We start from the raw sequence: 14,032 nt of genomic DNA, 5'->3' as shown, positions 1-14,032 counted from the left end.
CACCATCGCGGATCGGAAAAAGACCAATTGAAAGCAGATCGAGCAGTCATTCCAGCGCAAACCAACAAATGTCGTCATAGCCAAGTGAGGCTTAACTCCGCGCTCTGCTCAACGAGTGTCGTCAAAGAAACACCGACCTCCTTTCCAACTCCACACCTTGCAGCAACCACCGCGAACGTTGGTGATCAACAACCAACAGAGACAAGTACGTCATACCAGCTCACTTCCATTTCCCCCTGCAGGTAATCACTCACTCACTCGTAAAACCAAACAGGCACATTGGCAGCAGACATTCGTCAACACTTGTCTCAATTGAGCATCAAGGTTCATCAAGCCATTATGTGTAGAACAACTTTCCTCGTTCCAGAATACCCAAAGAAGAAACAGTAGAAAAGAAACGAGTTCATCATGTTTATCCTGCGCTGACTGAACTCAGAAGAGCGGCGGAGATGACAGCCGTTAGGACAACGCATCTAGTGCTGGGCAACAGCACCGCAAGTGGTAGAGGTAGGAGCGGGAGCGTTAACAGGCGCAGAGCCTCGACGGTCGAGATTACCTGGGCGCCCTTGGTGACACTTTAGCCAGACAGGACATGGTTGAGACAAGACCTTGAGTCTCCTCCTTGTTCACCCTTCTTGCAGCCAACGGAAACGGCAGCGTCCTGGATGAAGCTGACGGCGCACTGGAAAATAGCCTTGAACTGCTCAGCGCAAACCCAGTTGTCGGTGCCGCAGTGACCCCCAGGGACAGAGATAGCGGCAGGGCAGTGGGGCGAGCCAGAGCTGGAAGAATCTGAACCACCGCCGTAGCCGCGGCTAGGGACGGGAGCAGAGGTAGTGGTGACGGGGTCGGCGCTGCTGCCGCCGGTAGGGCCGGGTCTGGAGCCGCACTCGGTGAAAGCTGGCTTGGCGAAGTCACACTTGCAAAGGGTCTCAACGGAAAAAGGAACGTCGTTGATCATGCTGGCTTCGCAAGCGCCTGGAACGTCCACGACAATGGTAAGCTGGATTGTCTCAGCGTTGGTGCACTCGCAGTAGTGGTCATCAGATACACAGCCCAGATCACGGGCGGTCTTCTCAATCATAGAAACGGCGCACTGGGGCTCGGCAGCAAACTCAGATGCGCACTTCCAGCTCTCCTCACAATACGGGCCGGAGGGACAGGGCCAGGAACACTGTCAGTATTGGAGGGGACGACAGTGCTGAAGGTAATGACGACACAGTCAGAGATGGAGGTGGAGCTATCCGGGGTAACAGTGTCGGTGGTGGTGATGGTGGTGAAGTCATTCCCGTCAGGAACAGGGACAGAGGCGCTAGGTCCATCATTGCCGTCACAGAAGCCATGAACACGGGCTTGGCGGCATCGCATCCGTAGAGGGCAGACTCAGCCTTGATGACATCAAGACCGCCGAGGCCGTGGCAGGAAGCCACAACGTCTTGAAGATCAAGGCCTAAATTTAAGCCAACATAACATCAGCCACTGTAGTAGTGCCTTGCAGGGAAGCGTCGATCAGGTCCAGGGGTTTCATGAGTACACTACACTGCGATGCGACGGTGAAGTGTTGACGATCCGGGGTTTTCCGGGGTTTGTCAGGGTGCAGAAAAAAGGTTTTGCGGAGGATGAGCCTATCCAAAAATGGAAAACCTGGAGAAACCTGGAAGTGATCTCATAGGGTGCCTCTTTCCAGAACATGTCATGGATTGATCATGAACATCTAGATGCAGCTGTCGAAGGTAAGGAGTGGAACATGCCTCTATCCAGCTCCAGCCACATGGCATCCTCGGGTGGATCTAGGGTCCGATGTGAAGATGCGAGGTCGAGCGCGCCTGTTGGTGGCTGTGATGATGATGACTTCATGTATTGGTAGTGCCATGAATCTTTTTTATTAGGGCGGAGTGGCAAGCACGGGCCGCGCAGCTGTGATCTGGAGATGAAAAAGGGGCGGTTAGAACGGGGACACTCCTCAGTCACTCGCTAATACCTTGCTGCTTCTTACCTCAACACGTTCTGTGTGTGTGAAAGATGATTCCTCTTTTCAGGCTCATGTGGCACTGCCCGGTATTCCCTAGTTCGGTCACGGCTTGAGAGCTAACAAGCTGCCATTTAAAAACCTTTTCTTGGTACGGGCCATCTAACACTGGATGACAATTGCGATCAGGAACTGGCAGCCAGGTCGGCTATGGGAAATGGTGATCTCAATGCTCGAAGCTGGATCGTGAGGAAAAGCCCGTGAATGAGATGTGAATGTGTTTGGTAGGCGACAAGACAAGCTGTGCATCGTGGAGAAGCTTGCGAAGAAGTTAGTTGCATAGTTCAGTCAATATTCATTGGGCTGGGAGGACGACAAGGTTGTTGATTCTGGTAGGAACAGGGAAGAAGGGAAGAAGCAGGGCAGCCTAAATACCCAGGACGGGAGGGCCAGTGAATAGAAGCATAGTGAATGGGCGCCAAGAGGCACGGCCGTCCAACACTATTCTCTTTTGCCAGAACCAGCCGGACCCCAAATATTTCGTTTTCTCTCAAGCTGTCCGGACTGATAAGATCAGAGCCCCTGAAATCAGAAGGGAAGTGGAAGGCGCCGTCAGAATTTAGTCATGTAGGTACTCGTCTTGTCTTCGCGAAAAAGGAAAGAACCGAGACCCTTTGGGGAGTCGGAAAGGGCATTATGTTCTTGGTGCTGGCTCGTACCTTCCCCAAATGCTTGCCATCACTGCGCACTTACCTGATGAAGCCCTCGAGAAACAAGTGAAAGCGTCATACTAGTAGCATTGCGTGGTGGATAGCCAGTGCCTTCCATGGATCTGTCGTCGATGGGATGTTCACTCAGAAGTTGCGAATAACTCAACTCCACGAGGACGAGCGGACATCAAGGCATGCGAGGTTCTTTCTTTTCCCCGACATGAAGTGTTTTCATTAATGCAGTATAATCAGGACAGCCATGGACTTTGAATGTTGCTCGCAGTTGTCCTACTGTCGCCGGAACCCTACAAGGAGACACAAATTTGACTTTCAATTTCCAAAGGTTCATGTGAGCGTGTGAGTTGACTAAATGTCGAGACGCAATAACCGCCTCCACGATCAAGGTGACCACCCAGTTGCTGCCACCCCTTTACCAAGCCTACGGTCTAACGTAGAATCCTCTAGTTTCACGACGAAAGCAGCACCTGCCGCCATACTCTCGGCCACCCCAAGCCGCGTGCCTTCCATACTTGTAGCCGGTCGGCAAATTTCCCTTCCCCTCTTTTCACTCAATGTCCCCGCCCCTCCACCTCCGAAATGGCGACCCTGCGCCCAAGGCACCAGCGGACATCATAAGTTCTCCTCAAGAGGCCCAATATAACAATGGGCGGCCCAATGGTCATACCCGACCTATGGCTGAGTGGTTCCCATTGATGAAAACATCGCCAGGTGCGCGGTAGTAGTACTCGTGGTACAGTCCTCGGAGGTTGGAGCTGGAGCATTGTGGTTCCCGTCGTTCCACAAGCTTACCTGGCCAACTTGGCTTCTTTGTCTTTCCCGTGGAATAGCGGAGTGATCAGAGATTGAGAAAAAAAAAGGTATGATGTTGGTATCTTTCGGCCTTGGAAGGTTACGACTGACGATCATAATTTGCCCATGGCGAGCCTGACTGAGGTTAATGACGATCTGGTGTCCTGCCCCTGAAACCACCAGCCGTCGCGGTCTGAGAGATGAGTTCAGGACTGACACCCAACTCGCTCTCCCAGCACAGCTGACACATTGTTCCTCAAGCGTGTGTCACCGGTGTGATGAAGATATTCTGAAAGTAGGGCTGATGTTGATGACCGACTGACACGGGTCGGCAGTACGCGTGAGGATCAGTCTAAGCATGTCCACAGTCATTCAGTGAATGGTTTGATACACCGCAGTTACCATGGATGTGCGCATATTCTGCAGGAATTATGACGCTCATAAGGTACGTCGAAGTCGAATTAATCCCCAGATTTGAACTACAACTGCCAGGGCCAGCAAATATCAGAGAGTCGGATGAAACAACGATGCCAATGCTGCCACCACCAGACCAGCGGTGAGAGTTACCCTCGGAGATTTAACCGGATGAGCTTTCTCTTACTTAGTCTAGGACATTAAGGAACAGGTGAGATGGGTTACAACGAAGAAAGTTGTGGTGATGTGGAGAGTACTACACTACTCGGTAGGGACAAGTCTAGATGAAGAAAAGGGCACACACTAAGAAAATGGTAAGTCGATATCGGCATGTGACGAGTAGCTACTCGGTAGCTAGGTAAGCATCAAGAAATGGAGGAAAGGAAATACCAAAGGTGTCTAAGCAAAGAATAAACGATTTAAACAAAGCATGTGTACGTCTCGGCTTCAACCGCGAAAAAAAAAAAAAAAAAAATAAGACCTAGCTGTACCAGTGTGAGAGCCTGACCGGAATAGAAACATCCAGGATTGCCAATAGAGGTTGTGATGGTTCGTAGAGGTATGACAAAACAAGTTAGGCTGGCTATTTGCAAAAGACATTTACACAGATCCCAGAGTATGCAGTATTTGTAGTGTATCTATATCTGCCTGGGGATGCTATGGACAAGACATGATGTGACATCTATGCAAAGGTAGGTATGAACATTTAAACAAGTAAAATTGGTTGTTGTGAAAGAAGTCGTGCTCCATTCAACTATACATCGTGAGTGTTTAGAGACTTGAGTACTTGGGTGCTAGAACCACACTGGTCATGAGTATGAACCGTAGCAATTGGACGTCTATTAGTGCGCATAGAGTTCTGTTTACCTCTAGCGACGGAGCAGGTGTACAATCCCTTTCGGTGTATCACCTTGTAGGTATTTATGCCTACCTCGAGGAAACGATCACTGATCCGGTTGGAAAGAACCGGGTGCGAAAACGCCGCTTGATGCCTCTGGTGATAATTCGGGGGCATCTTTGAGGATGAGAAGGAGGGACTGTTCCCGCCGAGATGCAGTTTTTGCTTCTATGATGAGCTGTTGCTATTGAAACCAAAAGTGTCGCTGGGCGTTGAGTTCACTTTTGTTGCGGCCTGAAAGAGAAAGGCGGTATAAGTCGAATTAAGAGGCGTTGAAGGCGCAGACGATTGATTCATCGGACCAAAGGCTTGGTTGTCGTTGATGGGATACAAGAATGTACTTGGCCGATAGCCAGATTGAGTCCTGGGTGCCAGCCCAACAAGCTCAAAGCGAACAGGCAAAGGTCTCGGCCTCATGAAGCGCTGCCTGCCTCAGCTTGTGACGTTGGGAAAAAGCACCGCGCACAAACGTTCCATGGTGGTAGCATTTAGACATGGCCTGGCCCGCCATCCCTCTTTTCCCCCCCAATCCACCAATTGAGCAATTTCTCCCACGTACTACCCGATTGATTACGAGCTTTGATCCGGGCTAGGTCCGTGTTGTCAACTGCCTGTTGTATCGGTGGCACGGAGGACCTCTCAGGGACAGAGTTTTTAGTCCACTGATCCCCAAACGTCTTATCCATAAAATCTTTGACAACCTGATCCAATCTTATGCCAGTGCGGAGTTTTCCTGGATCCCCTTCCACCTTCAGTCCCTCGAGCGATTTGGCTCTGGAAAGGGCGACGTATGATTGACCCATGGCGAAAGCCTTGGACAAGTCGACGGCAACGCGGTCCATGGTCAAGCCTTGGGATCGATGAATGGTCATAGCCCAGGCCGGGCCAAGCGGCAACTGCGTTCGCGTGAGCATTGTATGCGGCGATTCTCTCCCGTATTCGACGATCCGGGTTATGGGTCCTATGACCTCTATTTCCCCATTGGGGAATTCGACTTTCGGGCACTCCTGGCGCTGGACCCGAAGGAGGAATTCGTCCTCGAGTATGGCTAAAACTTCCGGGTCGTTAGAGTCGTCGAGGTTGGTGTTGAGTACGCGATCGGCAAATCGACTTGCACGGGGGACCTTTTCGAACCCGACAACCACGCCCTGGCTGCCATTGACCAGTCCTTTCGCCAAATTGAGATTCTGGAAGAGGACAACGGGCATTCCCTCCTTGAGAAGCACCTTAGACTCCAGAACCTGTTCTTTGAGGGCTCTGAGTGTGCCGTCCAGCGGATTTCTCTCACCCAGGTATTTTAGTTCTGGGTGGAGTTTTCGATTCCATCGAAACGTATCGATGCACTTGAACACTTGGGGTTTGCCTGGCAGTTTGAAAAATTCCCTGTCATTGATCGAACGGGTTTCCCAGCGGGTTGGGAACAGTTTGGTGGCATTCTTGTCTATGTTGGATGCGTGATTGACGAGGGAAATGATGTCCTGGTCCGTGAGACGAGCGCCAACTCGACAGTTCTGCAGAATCTCAATGAACTTAGGGTCGCGTTGACGGTGAATTTGGTTCAGATGAACTGGGTTGAAGTTGCATTCCTTCCAGGCTTTGCTCCGAAAAGCCCACTTGTCCTCGTCCGTAAAGGTTGCATTGCACGGCACACATGTATATGTCGTGCCTCTCTCGGTCTTGCTGTCATTCTTGTCCATCTTGGATCCGCAATGATAGCAGAGCTCGAAGGGCGAGACTGGCGGTAGTTGGCAAAAATCGCCCACAACGATGACTTGGACGCCTCCGAACGGCGAGTGGTCACCGCGGATCCGTTTGTGAACCTCGTTGAGGCGTTCGAAATGATGATTTTCTACCATGCTGATCTCGTCGATTATGAGGACATCTGTGTCTTGAATTCGTTTTCGGGCAGCCTTGTTGCCTCCTGACTTGGATACAAGATCCTCGATACTTTGCCTGGTGAGGCCTGGACTCCAGCCAACGTAGGACCAGGTGGTTATGCCGTTCACATTGAAGGCTGCCTTGCCAGTAGGAGCCACTACCTGGACAAGTTTACCAATATCTTGGAGGCGCTCGACAATGGCGCGCAGAACTCTCGATTTGCCCGAACCAGCCGAACCCGTGTAGAAGATGTTGTCACCCCTCTCAGCAAGCTCGACAATTCGTTGCTGCTCTGAGGCGAGTTCTGGTAGGTCTTCGGCCAACAATGCCGTTTCCTTCCGCTTAACTTTCAGGAACTCCTCCTTGGCTGTATCAATATGCTGCCAGGGGGTATGCTTTTCTGATTTTAGGTCAATGTGAGGCTTCCGAACAATGGTATCTCGGTGTGATGCCGTGCATTCATTGCTTGAGGGAGCAATATATGGTGGTTCATACGTGACTGTAACGGGAGTTCCCGGCGCACGGCTCAAGTTCAGCACGACGTGGTTGTAGGCTGCCCGGTGAAGTTGTATCTCATGAAGAAGCATATGCGATGGAGGCGACGGGGAAGAGTGACGAAGCCGCTGCAATCTCCAGTATTCGCGGGCAACCGCTATTGCTTCTTCGGATAGTGGTCGCCCATTGTGATCCAGTAGTTGCCCAAGCTTTCCCCTGTTCTCTGCCTTGGAATCTCGACCCTGCCTTTTATGGACAGGCGCGCAAGTAGAGAATCGCGAGCTCGGCTCGAGATTTGCTGTTCGGAATGCCCCCGCCAGCCTCCAAACGCCCTGGCGCATCGTTGACACCCGACCGATGTTAAGGAGTGACCATGCGCAAAGGACGGAGAAGATCATGTGACGAATCGAGAGCTCAGATTGAAGCGAGATGACATGTTCTTCCTGTGCCTCGTCGAGGAAGTCGTGTGACGGTGGTGAAGTAAAAGTTGTTGACGCCCAACTCGAAGCGCGATGTCGTCCCGATGTTGATGGCGGGGAAATGCGCCAGGCAGCTTGCACTAACACTATTTCTCTTATTTCAGTATGCAAGTAGTACCCCTGACAGTTAGTGTAAGGAGGTAGATGGCCGTTTGTTGTTGGCCTCCAACCTGCAGGTACGAGGGCCAATCAGACACTGCAACTGGATTGTTCCTGACTTCCATACAAGTACAAGTACATGTAGATACTGTGACTGTAGCGGCCCGGAAGAACCTTGACGGCTTGGTTTTGCCAGCTGTCCAGGTACCTGCCTCAGGTCTCCTGCCCATCCAACCCATCGCGCCAAACGTTCCCGGATCACAATGGGAGCACATTCAATGACCAGAGTCACATTGGCTAGGGAGAAGCGCGAGTTGTCAAAAATGACGATATAATCAACAACATCGAGGAGTGAATATAACAAGCGCCCTGAGAGACACATCGGTCAAGGTATGTACATCTGAAGCCAAACTACCCTCTGACTCTGTTCCAAGACAGCCTCGAAGCCGTGGGCCTCAACCTTTGAACGCCGCTGCCGTCTTACCATTAGGCATTGGGACGGTTGCCGTTGCCCGCGTCACGACTACCGGCGTCCCTACTGCTGTGATGGTGCTCTTGAGTCCCTGCTCCGTCACCGGCACCGGCTTCGCTCCAGGCGCCAGCGTTGGCCCCGGGATAACATACGTCGAAAGCGTCGCCGTGTAGATATCGATGGCCACTCCCGGGTCCGTGGCCTTATACAGCGCCGTAGCTGGCACCCCTTCTTTCTGCCCCGCCACCACCACTTCCTCCTTGCCGACCGTTATGGCCTTTGGCCCAGGCGCCTCCACCCACAAGTTCACGCATTGCGGGTAGTTCTGCGCTCCGTTCTTCAGATTGGCGTAGTGCAGTGCAATCAACTCGTGACGCAGCACATACGGTCCCGGCTCGAGATCGTTCGGCAAACCCAATAGCCAAGTATTGTTCTGGGCGATTAGGACATCGGTTGCCCATCTGCCTGGAGGGCCATCTTTTTCGTCGAGCAGAACTGGTGACGAGTCATCGATCTTGGTCCATGACAGCCTGCGCTTGTCAACCGAAGCACATCCATCTGTGGTGCTGGCGCAGGGGGCTAGGTACGACAAGACAGGGCCCTTGTGGGATTGGGGCCAGCCATTCCATTGTATCTGGATCTTGTCACCGGCTTTGACGGGTGCGTGGGCTTTTGCTGGCTTGCCGTCGCGGTGGCAGATAATGTCGGGGTTCGAGTAATTGGACGGCGTCACGAAGCCATCGTCAACCGCGTTCGTCGACCATCCGATGCTGTTGGTGATGGCATCAGGAGCATGGGGATTGAATCCTCGATACTGCTGTCCGTTGATGATGAGGTACAGGATGTGGGAATGTGCAAGGGCTTGGGAGATCAAGGCGCAAGACGCCAGGAGTCTCAACGATCTAACCATGATATCTATCGAGTGACGAGATAGGAAAAAAAAGGTGAAGCTGAAGACACTGGGATCCGACTGACGACACTTTTCAGACACTCTTGTTCTTGACTCCCTACGATGACGTTTGAGAGACGGGACAGGAAGATGCAATTGGGAGTACACATCATGCTTAGAGGTATTTATCATCTTCCATCTATCCTACCCGGTCACTTCTGCCAACTCCTTCAAACAGCTCACGAGCCTGGTAGTCGGTTCGTGGCCCGAACAACTGCCGCAGAAACATACAACTCGAGTCGATCGGCATTCACTTTTACCTAAACATCGACCCGCGGAAGCAAACGAGTGTCCAGATGGCATCAGCAAGCGAAAAACCCGAAACCTCTCGACGATCATTTCATCCATATTCTCCATAATCCCCTTGATGGCCATGCCGTCTGCCTGACAAACGGGAAACATCTGAGGCGATCAAAAAGTGGAGGATGACGAAGCCGACACGGCATTTCATATACTCCTCTCATATTATATACACTTCGAAACAGGCCCCTCACTCTTTGTTCGGCTTATAGGCTGCGCCGGCTAAACTGCCCGTGTCTACCTCGTTCAAGCCGGGCCTGATGATGCTTCCACTGCCAGGGGGTCCAGGAATGTCCTCCGTCTATGAGTGGAGTATTGGGGTTTACTGTTGGGTGGCTCATCTACCTGACGAAAACAACGGCCTTCCAGATACATCCTTCTCGGAGCCGGTGGCCGATTGCCTAATCTGGAAAGATCGTCTGTTTTGATAGGGTAAGGGTAAAGAGAATATCACTGTCAAGCGACCGTTGACCATTTTTCTCCCGCAAACATGTCAGATCGTCCAAGTTGAAACACAACACTGTCTTGAGCCGTGAGAGGTGCTTTCAGACTTTATACGAGCTTTCTTACATGGGTGAATGCCGACTAGGATGTCTAACATTTACTCGGTGCTTTTTGTCACTCCAACATCCCAGCTGTTTCCACACAGCACAATAGATACTGAACGATACATGACCACTTGGGATCTGAAAAACTATCTTGATACATTCCTTCCTATCCTTTGTTCAGCTTCATTCTTCATAGTCCACCCTTTCCTTTCCCACCCTGTCCCACTCCCATGCTTTCTTTTGCCATCCTTTTCTTTCTCGCCTTTTCTTGTCCGCCCTTTTCTCTCCCACCAATGCTTTGGTGTTTTCTATCGGCGTGCTACTGATTCCCTTTCCTGCACAGCCCCCGTGATCTCATCCAGATAGGGATGGACAGTAACTGTGTCATGAACGCCTTCATGAACCGCGGGAAAAGTTTGCAGGATTGCCATTTTCTGCCAAAAGGATTCGATGTCAATCAAAAGCTTTATGCCAGTTTTTGAATAAGTGGCGAGGTATTCTTTGGCGAACAGATCGCTTAGATGTGGACAAGAGTCGTCCCTTGTCCATTGTACTGGTTTATCTCGACCTTGGTTTTTGAGGATGCCTACCCTCAATCCCTTCAACAATGGTATAGCATCCGTACCGGCCACGGCCACCAGACCTTCTAGTTGTGGCCGGATCTGGGTGTCCCTGATATCGATCTGCGTGATGTCAAGCGACTCAAGACGTGGACATCCTTCGGTCAGTCTGACTAGCTGTTCTTTTACGAGACCGTCAGAATGCGTCCACCGTAAAGCTCTGTGACAAATTCGCAACATTTTGAGGTTTGGGAAGTATCCAAGATGCGTAACCAGGTTTTCGTTGGCGTCCATGTTGTCGTCGGGATTAATGTCGTCGTCGTCGTCGGAGTCCGCATCGTTTGGCACGTTCGTGAAGATGTAATCGAGCATTGGCGCATACTCGATGGACAATGCCTTGAGTTGTTGTGAAAGAGGGCTCAGAGCTCTCAAGACCAGCGCGGGCCCAAGAAAGGCAAAGTCCCTTGGCGTCGGCTCTCCTAACTGTTGGGCTGGCTTCAGATGTGAACACGAAGCGTTCCAACCTGGGACAAGCGCTGACAATGTTGACCAGATCCGCTTTCCCCAAGAAAGAGCAATAATGAAGAACCAGTGAGGTGAGGCTTCCAAGTGGAAGGATGGGAACTGCTGGTCTGTCCCTGCTCGAAAATGCTCTGAGTGTCAGGTGTCGGAGATTGGGGGCGCGATTGACGAAGAAGACGGCCTCGTTAAGTGGAGTAAGCGACCGCAGAAACGGTGCAATCTCTGCCCAAGGTCATGACAAATATGATATCCCTTCTAGGTTCGCGACTTTCAAGTTTGGGAACGTGACAGACCTGACGACCACATCCCTCCACAAGAACCGCTCACGGTTGCGGCCTCTTCTGTCACCAATAGTCAAGTGATTGAGCCATTTTATGTTGCGGCAGTGACAGATAATCACGGCCGGGATGAGGGCGACCAGCACGCGCAAATCATCCAAAAGGCTGTCGTTGTGCGCCACCATGCTCAAGAATGGAGTATACTTGTTCAATAAAATGAACAAGGTTTGGTACGACTGTGTGTCTTTCGCCGACATGGACAATAGGAATCGCTCAAGATCACAACAGTGATCCAAGACTGCTCTCAAGCTGTCCTGATGTTTTGTTCCGGGACTTTGTTCCCGTAATATGCAGTCAGTACACGGCACAACTGGTTTCATCAGGGAGTATCAGGCCAGACAGAAGAACCACTCACTCTGCATAAAACCTCACCAGGTCAGCAACCCCGTTCTCTTCGCCAAGTACACGAACCAAACTGTACAGTCGCTGGATATCTCTGTCGAATCCTCTTTTTTTCAGAAGTAGAAACGGTTCCTCATGAAGAACAGGTTTGACGATCCTGTTGAGACGACGGCAAGTACGGCAAAGTGCGGCTAAGGCCGTGATTGCTTCGGTCATGGTCCTGTTATCAAGCAAGCAAGCTCGTCAGTCATTAATCCGTCCGGAAAATATATATCCGTAGTGTCTATACCAGGTCTAGGGGGCAACCAGTCAGTCAAAACTTACTTTCGTTGGCTTACCTCCGTGGTGGAGAGGGACTTGTAAGGCGCGTAGTAGAGCTCCTTGGCGTCGAGATGGAGTTGTTCGATGATGAGAAAGAGGATCTCGGTGGGGAGGGCAGCGAAGGAGGGGGAAGGAGGGGGAGGAAGGTTGGTGTGTGTAGTGGTGGTTGGGTTCATGATGGGGTCAGTAAGGTAAGTTTGGGCGGCCAACTTCTTGGTTGCGGAGTGGCTGTCTGATAGGAGCATGTGGCCGTGATGGCCCTGCTTGCGATCGAGGTAGTCAAATGGCTTGGTGGTGTTCTTTTCCCTGTCTGTAGTTTGGACTTGCTTCCTTATAGCTGAAAATCCCGGCTCAGCAAGGCGCAAAGACGGGTAGTAGTATTTTATACCTCTACATGATGGCTATCGTGGCGTTTAACGCCGTCGCCTTGTATAGAGGAAGCATACCTAGGTCGTGTATCATGATAATTGTAGTTGGTCTCTTCACTTGATAGACTTGTTTACTCGCGAGTGACGAACTTGGACTGGATCAAATATAGGGGAGTTGACATCTTTCGTCCATGTACGGGCCCTCGAAACTGGAATCTTGAGTATGTATAATACTGCATTGTTCAGTGCAAGATATTGTACCGTACCAAATCATCGTCGGTTAGTTTATACTTATGGATGACCACCATCTAGAAATATTTGCACGTCTATCTGCGTTTGTTTCATGTCGCGCGTGAAGGAGTAACTTTGGCGGGGAAAGGAAAGTTGCGAATTTACCAAAGAGGTCTATTTTGACAGTTGATATTGGTAGGTATATCGAGAAAGAAAAGGGGGTCATTATTCCGAGCTGTAGAGATCCTGATTCTTAATGATGGCCGGGGCAGCAGGTCCTTAGTAGTGTAGTGTACTCCGGGTTGGGGAATGGTAAGTAAGTGTCCACATTATCGGCGATGTATCTTGTCTGTTGAAGTGCCAAGATCCGGTCCGGCTGGTGCGGGCGGTGCCATGATGGTTCTTCCCGTCACTCTAGAAAAGCGGGTGCAGGCGTAAGTGGGTGACGGACTGGGGCGTGCAAGATAAAAAGGTCTAGTTGACATCGCTTTGGTGAATTCATGTGGGAAACTTGGTATTAGGCTAGTAGGAGTGATGGGAAGAGAGGTTTTAAGACTACATTATATTCGTACAATTTGGTCCAGACTTCGATGTCAGTCGGGCGTGGCCGGATGCAGGTACAAGATACGTCACGGCCGATGTGGAGACTGGGGAACCGGATCTGGACCCACTTTATCGGGGATACCGAATGCCAAGATCCGGATGAGAGCCGGACGTTGTGGGAGAATGAACTGCAGCACGTGGAGGTAGCGGCTGCTGGAACACCGAATTAGGTGTTAAGGCACTCTACGAATTGAAAGTCGTGTCTTGTCGCTGCGGAACATATCAGGATGCCAGGCCGACACGCAGTTGGAAAACTCCAGTCAGCGTTTATTTTCACCTCTACCAGCATTTAAACTTGTAAGCGCGGTACCGCCACGTTACAGTTTTAAGGGCTTGAGATGTGGTCAAACCATCTATATTTTGTACGATAATTAGAGTTTTGGCCACTTGCAAATCAGCGTGCTAACAATTTCAATGCCGGCAAAAGTGTTGTTGAGGCAACCAAAAAGAAATATTGACCAAGAACACCTTACCCAAACATGTAGTGCAACAATCCAATCTCATTGGTCATTGTCTCTAACAGCCTCATTTCCTCAACACCCACTCATGCTTCGTCCCCATCATCTGTGAGATCATCTTGTTCCTGAGGTAATCAATCTGAGCATCCACCAAACAAACGTCGTCCCGAAAACCCAGAAAACACACTCACAAACAGAGATCGAATCGCGAATCGCAAATCGCAAATCATTGCCCAGCCCAGCCGCCCAGCTGAGCCAGTCGCCGTCA

General features: G+C 51.0%; 4 protein-coding genes across 4 annotated transcripts; all 4 read right to left on the bottom strand.

Annotated features, from left to right (window-relative positions):
- Nucleotides 1-577: 577 nt before the first annotated feature.
- On the bottom strand, nucleotides 578-3,174 carry B0T23DRAFT_315163 (uncharacterized protein; the record flags this gene model as incomplete). Its single annotated transcript, XM_062834845.1, has 4 exons — nucleotides 578-1,138; nucleotides 1,221-1,450; nucleotides 2,723-2,759; nucleotides 3,106-3,174. The coding sequence occupies 4 exons, from the start codon at nucleotides 3,172-3,174 to the stop codon at nucleotides 578-580; spliced, it is 897 nt and encodes a 298-aa protein (XP_062694659.1).
- Nucleotides 3,175-5,103: 1,929 nt separating this feature from the next.
- Nucleotides 5,104-7,690, bottom strand: B0T23DRAFT_129304 (uncharacterized protein). The gene is made up of 2 exons (XM_062832162.1): nucleotides 7,055-7,690; nucleotides 5,104-5,512 (listed from the first exon to the last, which is right to left on the bottom strand). Exons 1-2 carry the CDS (start codon nucleotides 7,570-7,572, stop codon nucleotides 5,290-5,292), a joined length of 741 nt encoding a protein of 246 aa, XP_062694658.1. The 5' UTR covers nucleotides 7,573-7,690; the 3' UTR covers nucleotides 5,104-5,289.
- A 517-nt stretch (nucleotides 7,691-8,207) lies between these two features.
- On the bottom strand, nucleotides 8,208-9,134 carry B0T23DRAFT_313726 (glycosyl hydrolase family 61-domain-containing protein; the record flags this gene model as incomplete). The annotated part of the gene is made up of 1 exon (XM_062834757.1): nucleotides 8,208-9,134. The coding sequence occupies one exon, from the start codon at nucleotides 9,132-9,134 to the stop codon at nucleotides 8,208-8,210; it is 927 nt and encodes a 308-aa protein (XP_062694657.1).
- Nucleotides 9,135-10,329: 1,195 nt separating this feature from the next.
- On the bottom strand, nucleotides 10,330-12,280 carry B0T23DRAFT_403988 (uncharacterized protein; the record flags this gene model as incomplete). Its single annotated transcript, XM_062838835.1, has 5 exons — nucleotides 10,330-11,219; nucleotides 11,431-11,714; nucleotides 11,797-11,889; nucleotides 11,951-12,003; nucleotides 12,122-12,280. The coding sequence occupies 5 exons, from the start codon at nucleotides 12,278-12,280 to the stop codon at nucleotides 10,330-10,332; spliced, it is 1,479 nt and encodes a 492-aa protein (XP_062694656.1).
- Between the last annotated feature and the right edge of the window lie 1,752 nt (nucleotides 12,281-14,032).

This window comes from Neurospora hispaniola, assembly GCF_033458365.1.
Source record: "Neurospora hispaniola strain FGSC 10403 chromosome Unknown B0T23scaffold_3, whole genome shotgun sequence".
In the NCBI taxonomy this organism is placed as follows: Eukaryota; Fungi; Ascomycota; class Sordariomycetes; order Sordariales; family Sordariaceae; genus Neurospora; species Neurospora hispaniola.
This window is presented reverse-complemented; position numbering and strand designations above follow the sequence as displayed.

Excerpts from the sequence above, each read along its gene's own strand:
- B0T23DRAFT_129304 (XM_062832162.1), bottom strand. The coding sequence starts at position 7,572 with ATGATCTTCTCCGTCCTTTGCGCATGGTCACTCCTTAACATCGGTCGG. Across the intron at positions 5,513-7,054 it reads CATACCCCCTGGCAGCATAT|ATTGGATCAGGTTGTCAAAG; the intron begins TGATACAGCCAA and ends CACTGGCATAAG.